We start from the raw sequence: 17,619 nt of genomic DNA on the forward strand, positions 1-17,619 counted from the left end.
GCCGGAGAAAGTCGTAGAAAGCTATGTATGTGATGTCCTCGGAGGACTTTCGCGATCCGATTCTCCGGCACGAGAATGCCTTCTCGGCCGAACACCAATCTCGGGCAAGAGCACGGACGGTACGCGCCGATGCCCGAAACTCCTATGCGGATTCGCCGCGCGGGAAATTCGAGATCTCCAGCCCATCCCACGATCGAGTAGGTCCTTCGGTAAAGCGAGACGAGCTGTGCGCGGGCGCCATGGGGGTACACGGTTCGGCTCGAGCGTTAGAGACAAACAATGATCCTCGAGTCATACCTCCGAAAAGTAAGATTATGCTAGCTCCGATCTGCGATAAGAGAGGAGGCTTCTCACAATTCTTTCGGATGGATCAAAGCGCTTTTGATATCGTAAAGCCCCTAAGCCTGAAAGAGCTTGGCCAGCACTACCCTGCAAGTGAAAAGCTCTCCGTCAACTCCGTGTGTCCGGAGCATTTCGGAGAGATGTTCCTTCGTTCGACTGTGCACTTGCTCTGTTTTGTGAGTTTCTCGCAGATAGACGCGGCGGACAACACTTGTGAATTCCAGCATGCAGGTAGAGCCATTGGGAACGTTCACTCGATCGAGACCATGATGCTCGAACATTCACTTCATATTTTGCTTCCTCCGCCGAGTCACAGGAGAAACAGTGTGTGAGGATCGGCACATCCCTCGACCTTTCAGTCAATCAAATATATTCCCGACGATCGAGACACCCTCGTAACAGTATCTATCCCTTGATACCTATCTCTTAATACCTATCTCTTTTTTCCTACATCCCGCTGAAATACTCCTCCCAGAGAGCTAGCGCATCTAATGCAGGTCCGGTCGGGAGCCCACGTACCGAGAGAATGATTTCGGCTTGAGTCCCCGTCACGCATTTCGTTCTTGTTCATCGGAAACCCAATTCATGAAATTTTTCAATGTCCTCCATCGTGGTTGAAGCTTCAGAATTCCGATCGTCTCAGTGAAACGCGAAATCTCTTTGCCAGGGCGTCGAAGTTCCTCAATCAGAGTCTTCGTCTTCCAGATCATGCAATTTGGAAGAATGTCGACACTCTCACAGCATCGGACGAAGACTCGGGGTGTCGCCCCGGGAAAGTCTCCGTCAGAATCCCGGTCGAGATCCAAGAGGATATCATGATAAGCTGGGAGGTGGCGCCGTGCGATGTCTCGGGATATCTACTCGAGCTGACGGAGGCCGACGGTCTCGGTTCGAACCTTACTTCAGGCTTATGCAAAGAAACGTGAGCATTCCCCTGGCGTTGCGAGACTCCTCGTATACGCAGTCGCGGCCGGTATACTGATCTCACGACCCTTCTTCCAGACAGATACATCTCAAGCGGGACGTGGCGAGATTCTTCTCGCGATTCTTTGTCTCCATTTATGCTGCGAACATAACTAGAAACGGTGCCGTGATGAAATCCACCCCGTCTGTGCAAGAATTCGCGGTCTGTCCGAGCAGAAGTGAGATTGAGTTTGGGGTCTGAACAAATCGGACCCTTGTAGATTGTGCTGAAGATTGTGCTTTTTAGATTCGGGAGATGTCCGATTGGTTAAGCTCATTTTGCAGAACCCGAGACACCGACTGACGTGAATATTGATGTCTATGCCGACTCGAAAGTGAAGTTCACTTGGCGTTCTACTGAAACTCTGTGGCAGATACAAGGCTTCACCCTCCTGTATTGCGAGGTAGGGGCATTCAAGCATCCTCACATTAAATTTTCCGGCCCCGGGGCGGAATTTCCACACGGTATCAGTCGCGTCCCAGGATTCTTTTGAAGGGGGGCGCAGACCAGATTCTCGGCGGGCCAGAGGTCCAAAATGGTGACACACCCTGTACTCATGCATGTAACGAAAGAAGCCCCCTTCCCCCCTGCATGGATACGCCTCTGGCTCGTATCGACCGCGCTTGTGCAATGCCATCTGGTGACACTTTCCTCCACAGGGGACCACGAACTGCAAGCGCAGAACGATCCCTTTTTCTGCAACTGGGATGAGCTACGAAATGTTCCTGTGGGACAAGAAATATACTGTCGAGCTGTTTCCTGTTTGTGATACCGAGGAATGCGGTATAGCCCGAGGAAGAGCTTATAGGAGCGTGCTTTATGGTGAGCACTAGGAGCTCATGCTCATTGGGAGAGAAGATTCTCACAGTCCCACGAAAGGCTACTCCTATCTTGTTTGCTCGAATCCATGTTGCTGACATAAACCATGAGTCAATAAGGGCAAGCCGGCCTAGAATAAGATAATGGCAGTCAAGGCAGGAACATCATTTCGGATTTCGACGTGAGCTGCTATCGGGACGCGAAGTCCCTCTTCACCAAACTCACATGGAGAGTGGATCCGGAGAAATTTGAAAACATAAGATCCCGGTACTCCTTCGGCTACAGATACACGGTGCGTTCCCAAAATCTATTCGGATTGGAAAGGATCCGACTTCCCCCAAAATGCGTGATACGATTCCAGAAGACCTTGCATCGGCATCGAGTAGTATTGTGCGTATCTCGCAGTGCGCCGTTTTCTGCGATTGCGTTTCCAAATACCTGCATCGTCAACAGAGGAACGACGAGCGCCGCGAAAGGTCGCGGATCCCAAAAAAGTCTCCCCGGAAAAAAATACATTTCTAACGAATATTTTGACCGATAAAGGTGTCCGGAACGGATAATTTGAAGAATTCTACCAGTCGCCATGATTTAGAAGATGTCTGCAACGCGCAGGGTGATTGTTCGCTGGTTTTGGAGAAGCTCATCCGACTTGATACCAAGTACGAGTTCGGGATATCGGCGAGATCCCACGACTCAGTCACCTACTACTCGGACCTATCAGATGGAGAGAAATGCATCCTTGAGACCAGAGGTACTTCCGATATTCGAGAGATATCTTGAAATTTCGAAGCGAGTTCGCATATCCTGTTCCCTTCGAACGGGCTGTCACTAAGTACCCGAGTCCTCAATGAAGCTTATCGTGTCGGAAAAACTTCGACCTTTCTCACCCTCAGCTCTGACCCACACCGAGGTTGCAATACTCGACAGAACTCAGAATTTCTCATCGATGATCGAATCAGTGGACACCGAGAGAGTCATTGTAATCGATCAGAACATCTTCAGTCTCACCGATGGCACGGTCGTGAGCTCCATGGTAGATTTGAGTCATAACCTAGCTCTCAAATCTATCATTCAAAGAGTTCGTTTCGAGCCCCGTATAGTCCTGGAAGAACTCGACCCTGATCCCCGACTCTTTCAGATTTTCGTCGGTGACCCGGACGAGCTGCGGAAGCCTCTCGGCGAAAACGTGCCTTTCAAGAAAGCTCTCAATGGCCGAGGGAAGCTTCTGCCGACCCGAATTACGTCACCCGAATGGAACGTATACTCCGCATGGAATAATGCTGAATCTCGTGAGTTTAGCTGTTCTTCTCTCAGGGACCCGGGCACTTCACAATCGAGCCGAAGGGTCCCCATAGCGAATGCACCTGTGCCATGAAATCCCGGGTGCGCACGAATCCCCGTCAAACTCTTATGAGCGTCGTCCCGCTCCAGACATCGACGATCCCGCTCTTCACTGTCGATGGATGTGGGGCGCACCGAGTAATTATATCGTGTGCGCCCTGGGTGTCGAGAAGTGCAGTGATTCTGTGGTCAAGGCATGCAATGGACCACTGCTCCCACACACAGAATACGGTCTGAAAATGAGAGGATGTACGACTTTGGGTTGCACGGACACCGATATGTTCCGCTTCAAGACCGGTATGTGAACGCGAGGAGCCGCTCAAGGTGTGTTCTGCGAGTGAACCAAGTGACGAGAATCGTTTTGCAGGAATCGGCGTGCTGCCAGATGATCCATCAGGCACGGATCCCAGACTCGGGATTCTTTTGGCCTTCATCGGCTGCATTATAGGTGGCGGCCTGATTATCGTCTTGCTCTCCTTGATAATTTTGAGATGGACAGAAATGTGAGTTAGCCTCGTGAGGAAAAAACGGCTTTGAGAAACTATTCTCTCGCACAGAAGGGAATCTCCGGTAACGAATTCTGAATCCTAGGAGAGAAATGCATCGTGAGCAACGTTTCCGGCTCGTCGAATTCTGACTGGTAAAGCTCCGCAGAGCATCTAGAGACGCCTCGGGAGGAAATGTGAAAGCATATACAAGTAGCGTGGAAGCGAAGCTACAGCGAGCGACCAGAGATTCTCACCCTCCCGCCTGCGAAGACGTTCGCGTCTCTCTCGGGGCGATTCTCTTCCAGAAGGATCGACAACCCCCGAAAGGTCGATGTTCAGGGATTCCGCTCGATTTCTTCGATTCATTCTTGTCAGATGATGATGTTGTTAAGTAATAAAAACCATGGTGTAAGTTTCACGGTGACTGCAGCCCGTGTCGGGAAAGTTTCTTCTTCGATGTCGTCCCCGGATGATATCCGTAGAGCCGTTACAGTGAAAAATTCCAGCGCGCGTCGCACATTAGTATCGAAATTCGCACTCCCGAAGATTCCTTCTCTCAGCTCGCCTTCCCCCTCGTAGCGGAGAGTGAGATCAGTGCACTCTGAGAATGAGCCTTTTGGGCCAGAATGGGCTGCGGAGATTGTCTCCCTGGTCATGTTCTGACAGAGACCGAGCTCCTGACGTGAAGTCAGTCGGGAGATGCAATGATGGACGTACCCGAGCTCCAGCGGATTCGGCGCCGTGTTTAGGGTTTCAGGGGTTGTCATGCCAACTCGCTCCGAGCTCCTCGGCTAGCGTTTGCTGTCCGCTCCTTCGTGGGTACCATGGAACTCGTTCTCAATCGCGTGGATTACGCTCAGGTAATTCGGATTCCTTTTTCTCGAGTCTCCTTCCCATCGGGTCCCCATGCGATCGCTCTTGCTCGAATCCAGGCACCCGCACCAACCCGTTCTTGTTTACCCGAAGGTTGATATAACTTCACCGAAATGCACTCGTCTGCTGCCCCCGACCGAGGCCAAGGGGATCCAGAAGGTTGTAGTCGGCAACCACAAAGGCGTACTTCACTGTTTCTCGATGAAAAAGGTGAAACAAGTTTCCGGATCACAGATAAGCTACTGCCAGACGCGGAACTTCTTCGTTTGCCCTCCAGATTTTCTCCACCCAATTGTACTTCAAAACAAGCACCGAATCATTTTCGCTACCTCTCCTTCGCTTCTGGATACATGTCTCATCCGATCATCCTGAGCTGTTCCTCCATATGATCCATTTTCCGAAGGTTGACGTGCAAACAACTTTTAAAACCCTCCCCTGTTCCGGTAAAATCAAACACGTGGATCTCGCCGGGCCGGTTGGATCCGCGCAGGATAAGATATTCATTGCGATCGGCAGCGAGATACAAGGCTTCACGAAGAAGGGGAAACAGTTCCTCAAATTCGAAACCAATCTCACAGAAGAGGTGAAGTAGGAAAGCGTTATGCGGGAGCCATCCCAATTCGGAGGAGTGAATTCGATGTCAAGTGAATAGGGTCTCTCTATCTGATATGAATCGAGTTCGGGTTGGAACTCACCGGAAGAATGTCGCACAGATCAGGGCCATTGCTGTCAACGGGAACGATCTGATGATCTGCACCGAATTCATCTACACCCATTATTTCGATTGCAAAGAGAAGCATTCCTTCGTGTGCTCCGACGTCATCAATGACGTGGTCGTGATCCGCAGGGATCAGAACACTCTGCTGGGTGCTCTCGCGTGTCAGGATCGTCTGATCAGGATTTTGAAGGCAAGCTTGAAGCATTATACACTTGGGTAGAGCAAAATAGAGTTGATCGTTTATGTTGGGAACAGCCCATCCTAGTGAGCGCCCCCGGTTTCTTCCGCAGAACCCTGACATTGAGATTCTGTCCCCAGGATGAAGATTGCATATGCGAGATAGAGTGTCTCGGTCCTCCTTTCACCCTCCTCCACTGCATAACCGAGAATGGTTCGTCGTGCGCGTCCAACTTAGAATGGCCTATAGAAGTCGTGGAGTCTCCTCGGAGAATTCCTTCGTTTTCAAATCAGAAATCAGTTTTCCGACTACCGAAGGCGATGACTTCAAGTCTTTCCAGAAAGCGATGAGATGAAACCCTCAATCGAGCTAATTTACGGGACGACCGACGGAAATATCGCTGCGGTCAACATCGACAACCTCAGCGAGCCACGTCCGGAATGGGCTATCCTTGACGAGACTAAACCCGGAGGTCAGCGAGAAGGACGTTTGCAAGGTTCCAAACGGAGGAGATGACTATCAAATTCTTCGGATTCCATTCCACCCATCGTTTATTCCCCAGGTGTAACTTGCCTTGATATCTACGATCTGAATGGTGACGGAACGCGTGACTTGATCATCGGTCGAAACGATGGGAACGTCGAAGTTTTCTACTTCAACGATGAAGACCAACCAGTCAAACGATTCTCCTACGTGAGTGACTCGAAAATCCAATCGCTTCAATCACCTCGGGACCCTTGAATTGACCTTCTGACTGCTCTATCATTCAGACTTGTAATGAAGGCATCACTTCCGTCATCGGGGGAATCGTGGGCAGCCCAGGATACGAGGAAATTCTGGTTACCACATACAACGGTTCGTCACATTTCTTGCGTCGGTGAGATCGTTAATTCCTATCCGATTATCCGAACTTCCGAAAGGATAAAAATCCTCTTTCAGGCTGGATATTCGGATTGACCACTGAGAACAAGGACAAGCGTATCGATCCAAACTACATACTCATATCCCAAGAGTCTGCCCAGAAAATCGTCTCTCTGAGGTATATCGGCGCGACAAACCCGAGTATGATCCAGTTTTCGACCAAATCCCATGAGAGGCTGCTCAGCCGTATCACTTCGAGTCACGATCGTTCCATCCTGGATCCGCAGGGAAGAAGTCGACGAACTCAATCGGAAAGTGGCGAGAATGAAGGACGCTTATCGCTCCCTGTCTCTGCAGCCCGAGAAAACGGTCTCAGCGGTGCCAACGCTCTCGGTCAGTGAGTCGTTCGTCCTCAACCACGTCGATGCGTCCTATCTGCTGTCAGTTGAGATGCAGATGCCCATCGAGTTCATTCTGATCCAATGCGATGCGCCAATGGACGTCTTGGACTCCGACAAAAATACTTCCGTCGTAAGCTTCAGTCCATGTACCCCGGAGGTAAGCAGATCGGCAGATGTTCGAGAGTTACAAAACTTTATCAACGCAACGTTCGCGAGTCGGTATTTGATCTCTTCGCTGCATTTCTCTTGAGCAGAGCGGAAACTTCCTGCTTGCAACGATGAGGTGTCAGGCAGACACGACCAGGATCGAGCTGAAAGTTCGCTCCATCGAAGGCCAGCCTGGTACTCTGAGGGTATACGCAGCCCCGCGCCTCCAGCCGAAGTGCGCTCAGCTGTTGAAATATCCCGTGAAGCCGCTGTCCCTCCATCGGAGAACGAACAAACAAGATCTGGACAGGCCCCTCAATACGTTGACTTTACGGTGAGAGAGAACAATGCAAAGTCCTCAGTCGTCATCCCGATCTTCGTTCTCTGGAACGCTGACAAGGCTTTTCTCCTCCAGGGGCAACTTCTCCTTGGCGGAGATCCATGCGTGGGTTGCGGCCACTCTTCCCGAAGTTCCTCAGAAATTGATGTCGGACAATGACGTCAATTTAAATTTCGTATCTACGTTCCTAGACACTGTACTTTACTGCACTTATAGGCGAAGCGAAGCAATATTCAAGTCGGACAATATATCAACGATGTCCATATTGAAAGATTCTCTCACGAACGAAGGTACAAAGAAGAAGATTCTCCTAGATATCTCTTGCGGTGAGTCGATGACTTCCAGGACAAATCTGTCAATTTTAAGCTCTAGGCGAGCGCTACGGTTCGCTACTATAATCGCAAACAAACGATTACAGATGTGAACGAGGAGAGTATCAAACATACGCTCAGCTTGATATATCCCAAGTTGGAATCTCAGCTCTTGCTCTCTCGTAAAATCCAACTGATCGATGCTTTGAACGAGTTGAGAGTACACGAGGGGGATGCATCATTCATGCCACCCCAGTACGGGGAAATTCTCGAGCAGGCCGCCCAGTTGCAAGCTGAGTTCAAGCGTCAACCGAATCATCTGGAAAGGCTCTATGGTAAGGGCGCCGCGCCGGCGATCTTCATCATTCGATAGATGGAGTCCCTTCACGATGCTGAAATCCCATTAGCCTCTTATGGAAGCGGAGGATTTTTTTCTCGCACGCCGGACTTGATTGAGAATAGAGAGAGATCGAGAAATGGGCTTATCGAAATTTTCCAGGCATGATAACCGATCTCTTCCTCGATGCTCACAAGTTCCGCGGAGTCAACGTCAAAAGCAGAGTATCAGATCTCATGGCGCTTTTGGAATCCGGAGATTTCGAGGCGATTTGCAAGATGTTTTCGGATAATTAATTCACGATCCGTTTCCGAGAAAAATCGAGCGTCGAGCTCCGGGTTTCGGGCCGTGCTGTAGTGAACATACGAGGAGTTGAAGTGAATAAATGTTATGAGACTTCGATCGCCGATCAAAGAAGTTTTGAATTAGTAATACGTGGATAGAGTCGCAAGTCGTTCCGGAAGCTCACTTCGCGACGCATTCGGTGCTTTCTTCCGGAACTGATCTATCAATGAGCACGCGAGAAGAATCGAACGTTGTCATAGATCGATTGCCTCTTCCGCGCTCTCTCGTCGTCCAGGCAATCAGAAAGGATCAAGAGCTAGGTCCTGATTCGAATACGCTGGCTTATTCCCCCGGTTTCACATCCGGGACAAGTCGTGGTGCAAAGATTTTTCCAGATGTCTGGCCCATATATCTGGTCGCTCGCGGCTTCGATACTGCTATCCACCATTCCTAGGGCGAGTCAGAAGTAAGTCCGGAGCGCAGTCTCCGATGCTTTTCGTCCAGCTCGTTGGATAGACTCGCCGGGCGTCGAAAGAGCCTGGGCAGTCTTCCGCATTCTTCTATTTTTTCCGTCGCTCCATGGGAAATCCTAATGGAGTTTGTGAAGAACCGATTCCGCACATCCCTAGATGATGAGCACGTCTCCGGAATTTCAGGCAGAGCCTCTCGACGATCTACGAATACGTCGCCGGTGAGTGGAAACAAACAGTCGTTTCCCTGTTCCATCGGTCTCAGCTGTATCTGTACAATTAGGGATGAACAAAATGATCCTAGATCATGATGTCCTGGACCTCCATTTCCAGAACACAAGCGGCCGTTCCCTGTTAGGATGACGATGCATTTGCTCGGAATCCACTCCTTGGAAACCGTGGAGATGGTATTCTCAGAGAACCTAATCGTCATCGCAGATCCTTCGACTTTTTTCACTTGCATGATTCGCTGCAAGCCTCGAATTTCAGCAATTCCGCATGGAAGTCATGTGCGAGACCCGTTGGAGCCTGCCTACAAGCACGCGGAAGCAGCTGCGAGAAGCACTTGAGCGCAAAGGCGTGAATCCGGAAGCGGAATATGTTTACCTCTCGTCAGATCTGGTACGGAGCATGACTGGATGTCGGAAAAGAAACAGATCATCAGTGATAATCATACTCGCCGAGACGGAATCGAACAAGCAGGATCTTATCAACAGGTCATAGGTGACGAACCATGGAAACCGGATCTTTACTTCGTGCAGGCCTTGAAAGTGAGCACACCGTCAACCAAGGAGACCTCGCAAGTTTTCATGGGCTTCGATAATTTGACCGAAATAATCCTTCATCAACGGTGCGAGAGATATCTAGCTTCGTTGCATATTCATAGATTCAGGTCGGATTCATCGTGAATTGGAATATCATCTCATTAGCCGGCAAGGCGTTCGTCTCGCTTGCAGGCTATCGCTCGTCATTTCTTGTCAGCTGGATTTGAAACGCTACCCCTTCGATTCGCATAGATGTTTGTTGCATGTCAGGAGCTGTGAGTCTCCGTCGAAGTTCGATCATGCTCTCCGGCTCCAAGGGGAACGGAACCGAAATCTTTAAGAATTTCTCAACAGCATCTCCTCCTTTCAGTTCTGCTCCCGGCCTCCCTTCTCGAATTCAAACTCCTTTCGCCCAAGGTAGAGATAAGCAGACGAGTTCGACGGCAGATGATCGGATTCGAGTTTCAACTGCATCTACATGAAACACAGATTAGCTACGGCGAAGAGCTGGGTTTGTCTCTAAGGGACTGAGTTTCGTGGCCCATGTACTGTGAGGTATGACAAAGGTCTACCGAAAATAGGAAGCGTCGTCATTTGTATTCTCAGGAGAGCCTTTCAATGTTTGGTTGATGGACTTTCGCATCGAACGTGTACCAATGCATCAAATATTGACGTCAATTCTGCCATCTACCATGCTGGTCGCTGTCGGTTTCTCCGTGCTCTTCATGGACGCAAGTGCGACAGCTGAAAGGATCTCGCTGAGCGTCATCACTCTTCTGACACAATACACTCAGCTCGCGATCGTGAGGAGGACACTCCCACCGTGCTCATACGTGACGGTACGGGGACCGATGAACCATCACTCCTGTTCTCCCTGCCCTCCATTCCAAGGAACGAGAGGGATAGCCCCGGCATTGAAGACAATTTTCCTTCGCAGAATAATGACGCGTACATGTTCGCATGTCTTATCATCATTCTGCTGATTGTGATTGAATGCGTCTTGCTCGACCACATACACAAGAGAGAAAACGTGAATATCCGATTCGGGCTGATCGAACCGCTCGATCAGGTACCGCGCTCATGATTTGTTGGTGATGAATGATCATTGATGAGTCTCCGTGTTCGATTGAAGGCGAAGCTCCTGGCTAAAACCGATGTAAGACTCGAGACAGACTCGAGACCGGAGTCCGAAGACGCCATCAGCAGAACGTTGGATTCTGATGATGTGTCCCGTTTGAGATCGCACCGTCCACTCCGAAGCAAGGTTTGTTCCGCGACTCATTCGATGTTTCAGCGGAGCCCGCACGTAAGTATCGAATGCGGAAGTGTTTTCCAGAAGAAGCCCCTGTTCGAATCGAGGTTTCGTATATCGCCGGATGGAGGGTCATCAAAGAATGAGATACGCCAGCGGCTGTTCCTCCATCGTCAATCCAAAGTAAACATCGCGCCTCCTGTTCGCGCGCTTCGCGGGTTTGGCGAAAATGTGCTCAGAGAGTCGGACGTGCAAGTTCAACAACTCCGATCGGATCATATCGAATCTCTTAGGGTGGCATACCTAATCGGCCCGAAGACCAGGAAGTTTGACAAGTTCTGCTGCCGCTCGACAATATTATTGTTCTTCTTATTCTTCGTGATGTTCTGGCTTGACAGCGTGATAGAAATATTCTGCCGTTACGAACTCGATGAATACGGTCGACCTGTCAAGACGTGTGATTCTTCTCTGTTCTGAAGCCTCCGCCACGTCCGGGGCATCGATGCTACACAAAGGCTCCTCGAAAAGCACGATCATTTCTCATATGCTCCGGGAACTTGTATATAATAGAAGACACAGCCTTCTGAAGACAATAGACCGATACATCACAATTTCCCTTGAGTCTTTTAGCGCCAGGTCGATCTCAAATTTCCCAACTCAGAAGTTCATCCTCCGCTCTACCCACTCTCCGAATGACTGAGTTGTTCACTGCTGAGGGATGGATAGGTGTCGATCACGTATTGATCAGGATCGGTAGTCCGAACGGAGTCAGGAACCACGCGTGGCAGCCTTCGATTACTAGGGCTTCCCTTTTGAATCTAGAGGCTTCACAAGGAAAGCTTCAAAAGCATACGGATGCTGCGTTTCGTCCTCGATGACAACTCGTTCAGCGGCCTCGAGGAGGGCATTAGAATTCGGCATTTCCCCCCTCTCCAGAGCTTCCATGGCTCGCGAGAATGCCCAAGAGGAAAAGGTGAACATGTTCGGCTGATCGTCCACGTCCTGCAACATGATCTCGGGTCAGGGACCGATCGTTTGATCCGCCTAGATGTATTATCAATTGCTCTCAATCGGCTAGAAACCAGTTCCGGTGTTCCGATGCTCCAAGGTTTCGACACTCACTTTAATTTTGCTCATGTCGGCGAACAATCGTGCCCTCTTCTGTTCCGTCATGGGGGACGACGAGGGCGAGATCACACCCGCGAAATGACACACCGGCTGTGGCTCCGCCGGCGCGGGCGTTTTGCCGTCCTTCATCTGAGCTTGCGAGTCGTCCACGGGGCCGCTTGCCTTCACCAAGTTTTTCTTCAAATCAGGGACAGCCATCGTTGGCGTGAGCAATTCTTGGTGGAGTGTACTTTTGAAAGCTAGTTCCTGCGCGTAGACCTCGACGATGGGGTCGTATTGAATGAGGACCGGAGCTGCCTCTATTGAGTACCAGTCGGTGCCTTCGAAGAAGGGATGCTTCTGGAACTCACTGTAGTGTCCCGAGCAGAGGCGAACTGATTGGTGAGGAATGGCAATGAAGCTTAGAGTCACGTCTCGAAATAAGGCCCCCAGAGCGACCAACCAAAACTCTGACCGACGGACGGAGGCGATCCCCTCGCCTGATTGACTCATATATTAGTCCCGCTGTCGCATGTGCTCACATTTAGGATTTATCCGGAGACAATCGTTGACGAACTGTTTCAGTTTCGCCTCGAATTCTCGGTCGCTCGGCCAACTGTACGATGCGCTGATTATTTGACTGTGGAGCAAGTCCATTGACGTGATGTCGAAAGGCAATCGACCCGTCGCCAGCTGATAAGTCACCACACCCAGAGCCCACCTGAGAACCGGTATTAATGGAACCTTCGGATTGAATGGAAGAAACACCGGTACAGGGGAAACCTAAATCCACGACCTTCATGCTGCCGCGGATGAAGCTCCTCTCCGATCCTAATCAGAATCTCACCAGTCCATAGTTCGGCCGTAACCTCTGTTCGTGACGCATTCCGGCGGAGTGTACGGATACGTGCCAGCGACCTCTGGCTGATAGAATTCCAGTTTCGTCCGGGAGTAGAAGGAAGGCATTAACTTGTTGTGGAATTTCCCAATGCAAGCTTTCGCCGTGTCGAAGTCGATGAGTTTGATTCGACAACCAGGAAGGATCATCATGTTCTCGGGCTTGATGTCTCGATGGATAAAACCGTTGAAATGCAGATGCTGTATCGCGACCCCGACTTGAGCGATTATTATTCTGACAACAATCGTCGGCAGGAAGCTACAGACGCGGAGCAGTTTCGATAGGTCGACGCCTCTTATGTATTCCATGATGGTAACGAAAGCTCCCTCAGCGAAGAAAGTAGCATGGTACTTCACGAGACAAGGATGGTTTATCATGGAGGCAACCATTTTGTCCATGATTGCGTGTTTCGCGCTCGGCATCATTTGAGGGGGTACGAGCTTGACGGTGCACGCACTGTTCCCTAGCCACGCTTTGTAAACTGCACCGAAACCCCCAGCACCTGCGGAGGAACGCATTCTAGGTATACCTGGCGAGACAGAGCACTTGACTCTAGCACTATCGACTGGAGAAGACGTGAATTCAGACCGAGGATTTTGTCCAGCTGCAAGCGCTCGATTTTCCCGACGATGGGTTTGTTGATTTTCTTCCGCTCGCAACTTCGCTTCTCCAAATGCGAGATGACAGTATTCCAGTCCGTCGCTGGAAAATTATTCAGCGGTTCTCCTTGACTCACTATTTTCTCGGTGATTCGGATAATCCTAATCATCAGGTCGTCCAAGAGCTAGGGGAGAAGTCTCATATGAGAGGGACGCTCATCATCATGACGCAACACCGTCGGAGAGTTCTCTTGAGCTCCCGCATAGGCGCAAGCCAGACTCAAGGAATTCCATTCATTTGCTAGCTCACTCGAAATGATTGAGAAAACGCTGCATCGTAGATGCTCTCACTTGGGCCGCTCCGCTGTCACGGGAGCTGATTTTTTGTCCGAGATGATAGAGGTTTTCGAGACCTTCGCGGTACCGTCCTGCGGAAAACTCCCCGACTTTGAGCTTTATGTAGATATCCTGTGCGAAAAGCATCGCTTGCTCTCGAGCATAACACTCTCTCGGGTAGAGATCAACGTTGAGTTTCTTCATTTCTTTTATGAATGCCGCCATTTGGTCCAAGATTTTGTAAAAATCGCTGGAAATCGAGAATTCAGTCGTTGGGTTTCGGTTCCGTCTGATAGGAATCAGAGCTCGATTCCTCCATCACTTCTCTTTCTCTCCCATTCAGCTAAACAATCGACGTTGTGTCGGGAATATTCATATGTTACGTTCCCTCGAACTCACCCAGGCAGGAATTTTTTGAAAACATCTCCGAAGACGTTTTCGTAGCCTGGAATTGTCGATGCGCGATGAATATAAGGGGTTCCCCTCCTGAACGATGAAGTTTCGTCTCGCACAGCGGGCGGCGATCGGCGATCGAATGTAAAGATGCTTTCCGCATAGAGAAGCTCCGCGTTGACGGTCTCGATTAAGAGCCTCCGTAAAGATCCAAATACCTACCGGGTAACTGCGTCTCATCCGATGAGCTCGAAGTCCCTTTTGGGCCAAGCTTGGTCGTGAGATTCGGCGCTTTATGCATTTTGTTTTCCGGGGAAAAATCAGAGCAATTTTTGATTCTTCGTTGTTGTCATACGCGCGAAGCAAGTCTTGATGACCGTGGTCGACCCTGCTTTCCTGCGTGTGCTTGATGAAATGAGAATTCCGGAGATCTATCTAGATCAATCTCTTCCTGCTGAGCAACGGTGCGGTCGAAGAGAATCAGTCTGAATCGTAACAGCGGCGAGCAAAGAGCTTCTCGAGGCCTGCTCGCAAACTGCTTTCGACACGAGTAGCAACTTCGGCAAGAATCGTCAGCAGCAGCCATGACCTATCTATGATTATTTACAGACGGACAGCGATTTCTCTCTATCATACGCGAACTCCACTCGCGCCTGAAATCGGGGGAAACGGGTTGGAATACGGTAGATAAAATCACACCGACCCCGCATGTCGATAACCGCTCTCCCAGAATTACTCCAACTCGAGACCACTGAAGATGACTTAAATGCATCGGTCATCGTTCATCGTGAATAGGTATCAACGTACAGAGCTTGAATACAAGCAAGACCAGATCCAACTCCTAGCCGTTCCAAATTATCGCTGCTGACGGAGACATGGATGCAGTCAACGATGGAACCAGAGACAAGGGGGCTTCCCGAAAGTAACACCGGGAAGTATGTGAAGCGTGATCAGGGGGAGTCTTGATCCACAAACGGAGCGATTCTGATGAGAAAACGATGCCGCGCTCGTCTTTTGACCTCACGTCGGCATCGGAGGCGGCCACGGTCGGGGATCACACCAAAGGCATGGCTACCTAACTAACGGGTGGCTCACCGTGGAAATGGATCCTCCTCTATACTATCTATTCGCTATCTACTCATATCAACGAGAAGGAATGAACGATAGAGAACCTCATCTTTACGACTACAGTAGAGCTCATCGAATGCAATGAATCTTCTAGGGATCGGAAATTCAGGCTCTGAGAGTCTGGGAGGAAGACAGGCAGTAAGACACTGAAAAACTGACAAATAAGGCGAAACAAGGCATGGAAAGCGATCGCGGAGAATGTTAGGAGAACGCCTCCAAATGGCAAAAATATTGAGTAGCTCTCCATTCACAGTTTCCGACATTGCACGTTATTCAGGGGCGAGGCGCATCTACGAAGCAGTGAGCGATCTTTTCGGGAATCAGGCATGCAGCTGTCAGGATCGGCAACCCAGGGAACCGCTCCGAGGAGCGGCAAAAGTTGCAGCTCGACTTGAAAGAGGGAGCAGAATCGTTCGACTGCTCTAGAACGACCATTTCATACGAAGGAATCAAGCCGTATAATCGACGAAATAAATCGAATGGACTCCACGCCGCCTGATCGGATGGAGTTGGGGCCGACCTGGGGATGGATTTCCGAGTCGTGAAGCTTCTCTGTGAACATCACGATTCGATCCACCGGGAGCCGAAGTTTCTGTCCGGACGCTGTTTTGATGGAGAATCCTGATGGGCGAAGGAGGCAAAGTTTTCGAAGCTCCTCCGAAAAAAGCAGAATGCTGATGAAACCTCAGGAATAGGCATTATGAGGCGCTCGTGGCGTTCTGCTTGGACTTCCAATCTCTAGACCTTATGGTGCCCAAGGCCGGGATGGGCGATATCGATCTGATTGAAAGTAAGAAAATAAAATCCGACCACACGAATTTACCGGAAAAAAAACGGCCCCAAAGGATCCCACGGTGGAAACCACTTTCGACCGTAGTACAATTCATCTGACTTTTCTGAGGTCGCTGAGAATATCATGCAGCGCATACATGCAGTACTTTCCGTACAATCGTCCGATTTTAAGCATGAAAAAATCAAAAGATATGATACTACAGGACAGGTGCATTTATTCCATTATGCTTCTTCGAAGAAAGTCTTCATGCATAAGTCTAGCCGTTGGAGCTCGCAGGGGTCTCGAACCCTGGTGGCCTCAAGCCTCTCCCTTTCGGAAACTTGCACGCACCCCCTACTTCGCCATATCCTTTCTCTACTTGTCGCCGGATGTGATACGCAGGATGCGGCCGAGCCCAGATAAATAATTTTGATTCTCCGAAATATAATACAAATTTTCCCCACGCCAAGAGCGCCTGCTCGCGGCACCAGCTCTCGGAGCTTTTGCACCGGGTCCCCACTCTCTTTGATCATCTTCTCTGAACCAAATGAGCCATTTGTCCGATGACTCAAAGCGAGACTGAGGAACGTCATCGGGGGATCCGAATCGGGGTCCGGATAATTTTGGCGGGTACCTATCTCCGACTACATTAGACCATATCTGAGGAACTTTGATTTTGAGCTCGATTAGGAATAGGCGGACGACGGATACCTGGCATACGTTGGGAGAGCATTCTCTGAGCCGTCAAAGCGTGAGCGATGATGGTAATTGAAACAGAGTGGATCAAATTGACTGTCCTTTTCTCCGGTCATTAACCCATGTAGCGCATTCTCACGGTCATCCGACGCGGGCCTCGAACAACGTGTTGAACCGACGAGACCAGCTTCTATCGAATACTTCTCCTTGAGGATGCATCCCGAAATCGCAGTTTGCTCCCTTGAACACTCTCGAATGCATAATTTCGCTTCTCGAAGACGATGGGGAAATTCTGAGTCCCAATATAACAGTGAGACGCTCCGGGCGTGATCGTATCAAGGCTCGCTCTTAGGATCCGGGTCTGGAATATCGCATACCTTCTTACACGCACGTTCTGCGTCGAATTGTCGAGAGCAGCTCCATCCAGGATATATAGGGAGATTCTCATCACTTACCTTCTGCAGGAGCGCTTGTTGCTCTAGCAGCTGTCAATTTCAGGAAATCGATGTAATTGATCTCCGGAATATTTCTAGCATTTTCTGTCAGAGGGGGCAGGTTTAAGGGAATTTCTTCTACGGGCAGTTCACTTTCGGCGATGGAAGCGTTGATGAGTGGCAGTATTTTCAGTAGTTGCACCAGAGGCCGAGAATCGGAAGCCTCGACACCGAATAGCGAAGCACAGACCGCGAGCGGAATGACAAGTACAAGCATCCTGAAGCTCGAAGTGATCCTTCGGCAAACTGAAGTTCCCGAAGGCTCAATGAACCGAGGATTCTAGCGCTCCCGGTAGGAACAGGAA

General features: G+C 50.1%; 3 protein-coding genes across 3 annotated transcripts; 2 read left to right on the plus strand and 1 right to left on the minus strand.

Annotated features, from left to right (window-relative positions):
• The first annotated feature begins 239 nt into the window (after positions 1 to 239).
• On the plus strand, positions 240 to 4,201 carry LOC100903985 (uncharacterized). The gene is made up of 12 exons (XM_003743211.1): positions 240 to 306; positions 1,048 to 1,264; positions 1,345 to 1,484; positions 1,591 to 1,709; positions 1,966 to 2,128; positions 2,487 to 2,601; positions 2,704 to 2,876; positions 3,019 to 3,158; positions 3,264 to 3,414; positions 3,557 to 3,763; positions 3,834 to 3,969; positions 4,058 to 4,201. Exons 1-12 carry the CDS (start codon positions 240 to 242, stop codon positions 4,101 to 4,103), a joined length of 1,674 nt encoding a protein of 557 aa, XP_003743259.1. The 3' UTR covers positions 4,104 to 4,201.
• A 577-nt stretch (positions 4,202 to 4,778) lies between these two features.
• On the plus strand, positions 4,779 to 10,723 carry LOC100904132 (Bardet-Biedl syndrome 7 protein). The gene is made up of 22 exons (XM_029111448.1): positions 4,779 to 4,814; positions 4,921 to 5,037; positions 5,231 to 5,415; positions 5,546 to 5,735; positions 5,864 to 5,936; positions 6,064 to 6,195; positions 6,286 to 6,416; positions 6,494 to 6,578; positions 6,663 to 6,762; positions 6,872 to 7,142; positions 7,240 to 7,466; positions 7,548 to 7,798; positions 7,891 to 8,118; positions 8,283 to 8,400; positions 9,062 to 9,096; positions 9,209 to 9,282; positions 9,365 to 9,496; positions 9,592 to 9,725; positions 9,832 to 9,914; positions 10,010 to 10,150; positions 10,246 to 10,478; positions 10,577 to 10,723. Exons 1-22 carry the CDS (start codon positions 4,779 to 4,781, stop codon positions 10,721 to 10,723), a joined length of 3,123 nt encoding a protein of 1,040 aa, XP_028967281.1.
• A 966-nt stretch (positions 10,724 to 11,689) lies between these two features.
• Positions 11,690 to 17,531, minus strand: LOC108864249 (microtubule-associated serine/threonine-protein kinase 3-like). Its single transcript, XM_018639482.1, has 8 exons — positions 17,276 to 17,531; positions 14,231 to 14,276; positions 13,847 to 14,081; positions 13,485 to 13,680; positions 12,846 to 13,398; positions 12,541 to 12,719; positions 12,014 to 12,393; positions 11,690 to 11,893 (listed from the first exon to the last, which is right to left on the minus strand). Exons 1-8 carry the CDS (start codon positions 17,529 to 17,531, stop codon positions 11,690 to 11,692), a joined length of 2,049 nt encoding a protein of 682 aa, XP_018494998.1.
• Positions 17,532 to 17,619: the final 88 nt, after the last annotated feature.

Source organism: Galendromus occidentalis, unplaced genomic scaffold (genome assembly GCF_000255335.2).
Source record: "Galendromus occidentalis unplaced genomic scaffold, Mocc_1.1 scf7180000077440, whole genome shotgun sequence".
In the NCBI taxonomy this organism is placed as follows: domain Eukaryota; kingdom Metazoa; phylum Arthropoda; class Arachnida; order Mesostigmata; family Phytoseiidae; genus Galendromus; species Galendromus occidentalis.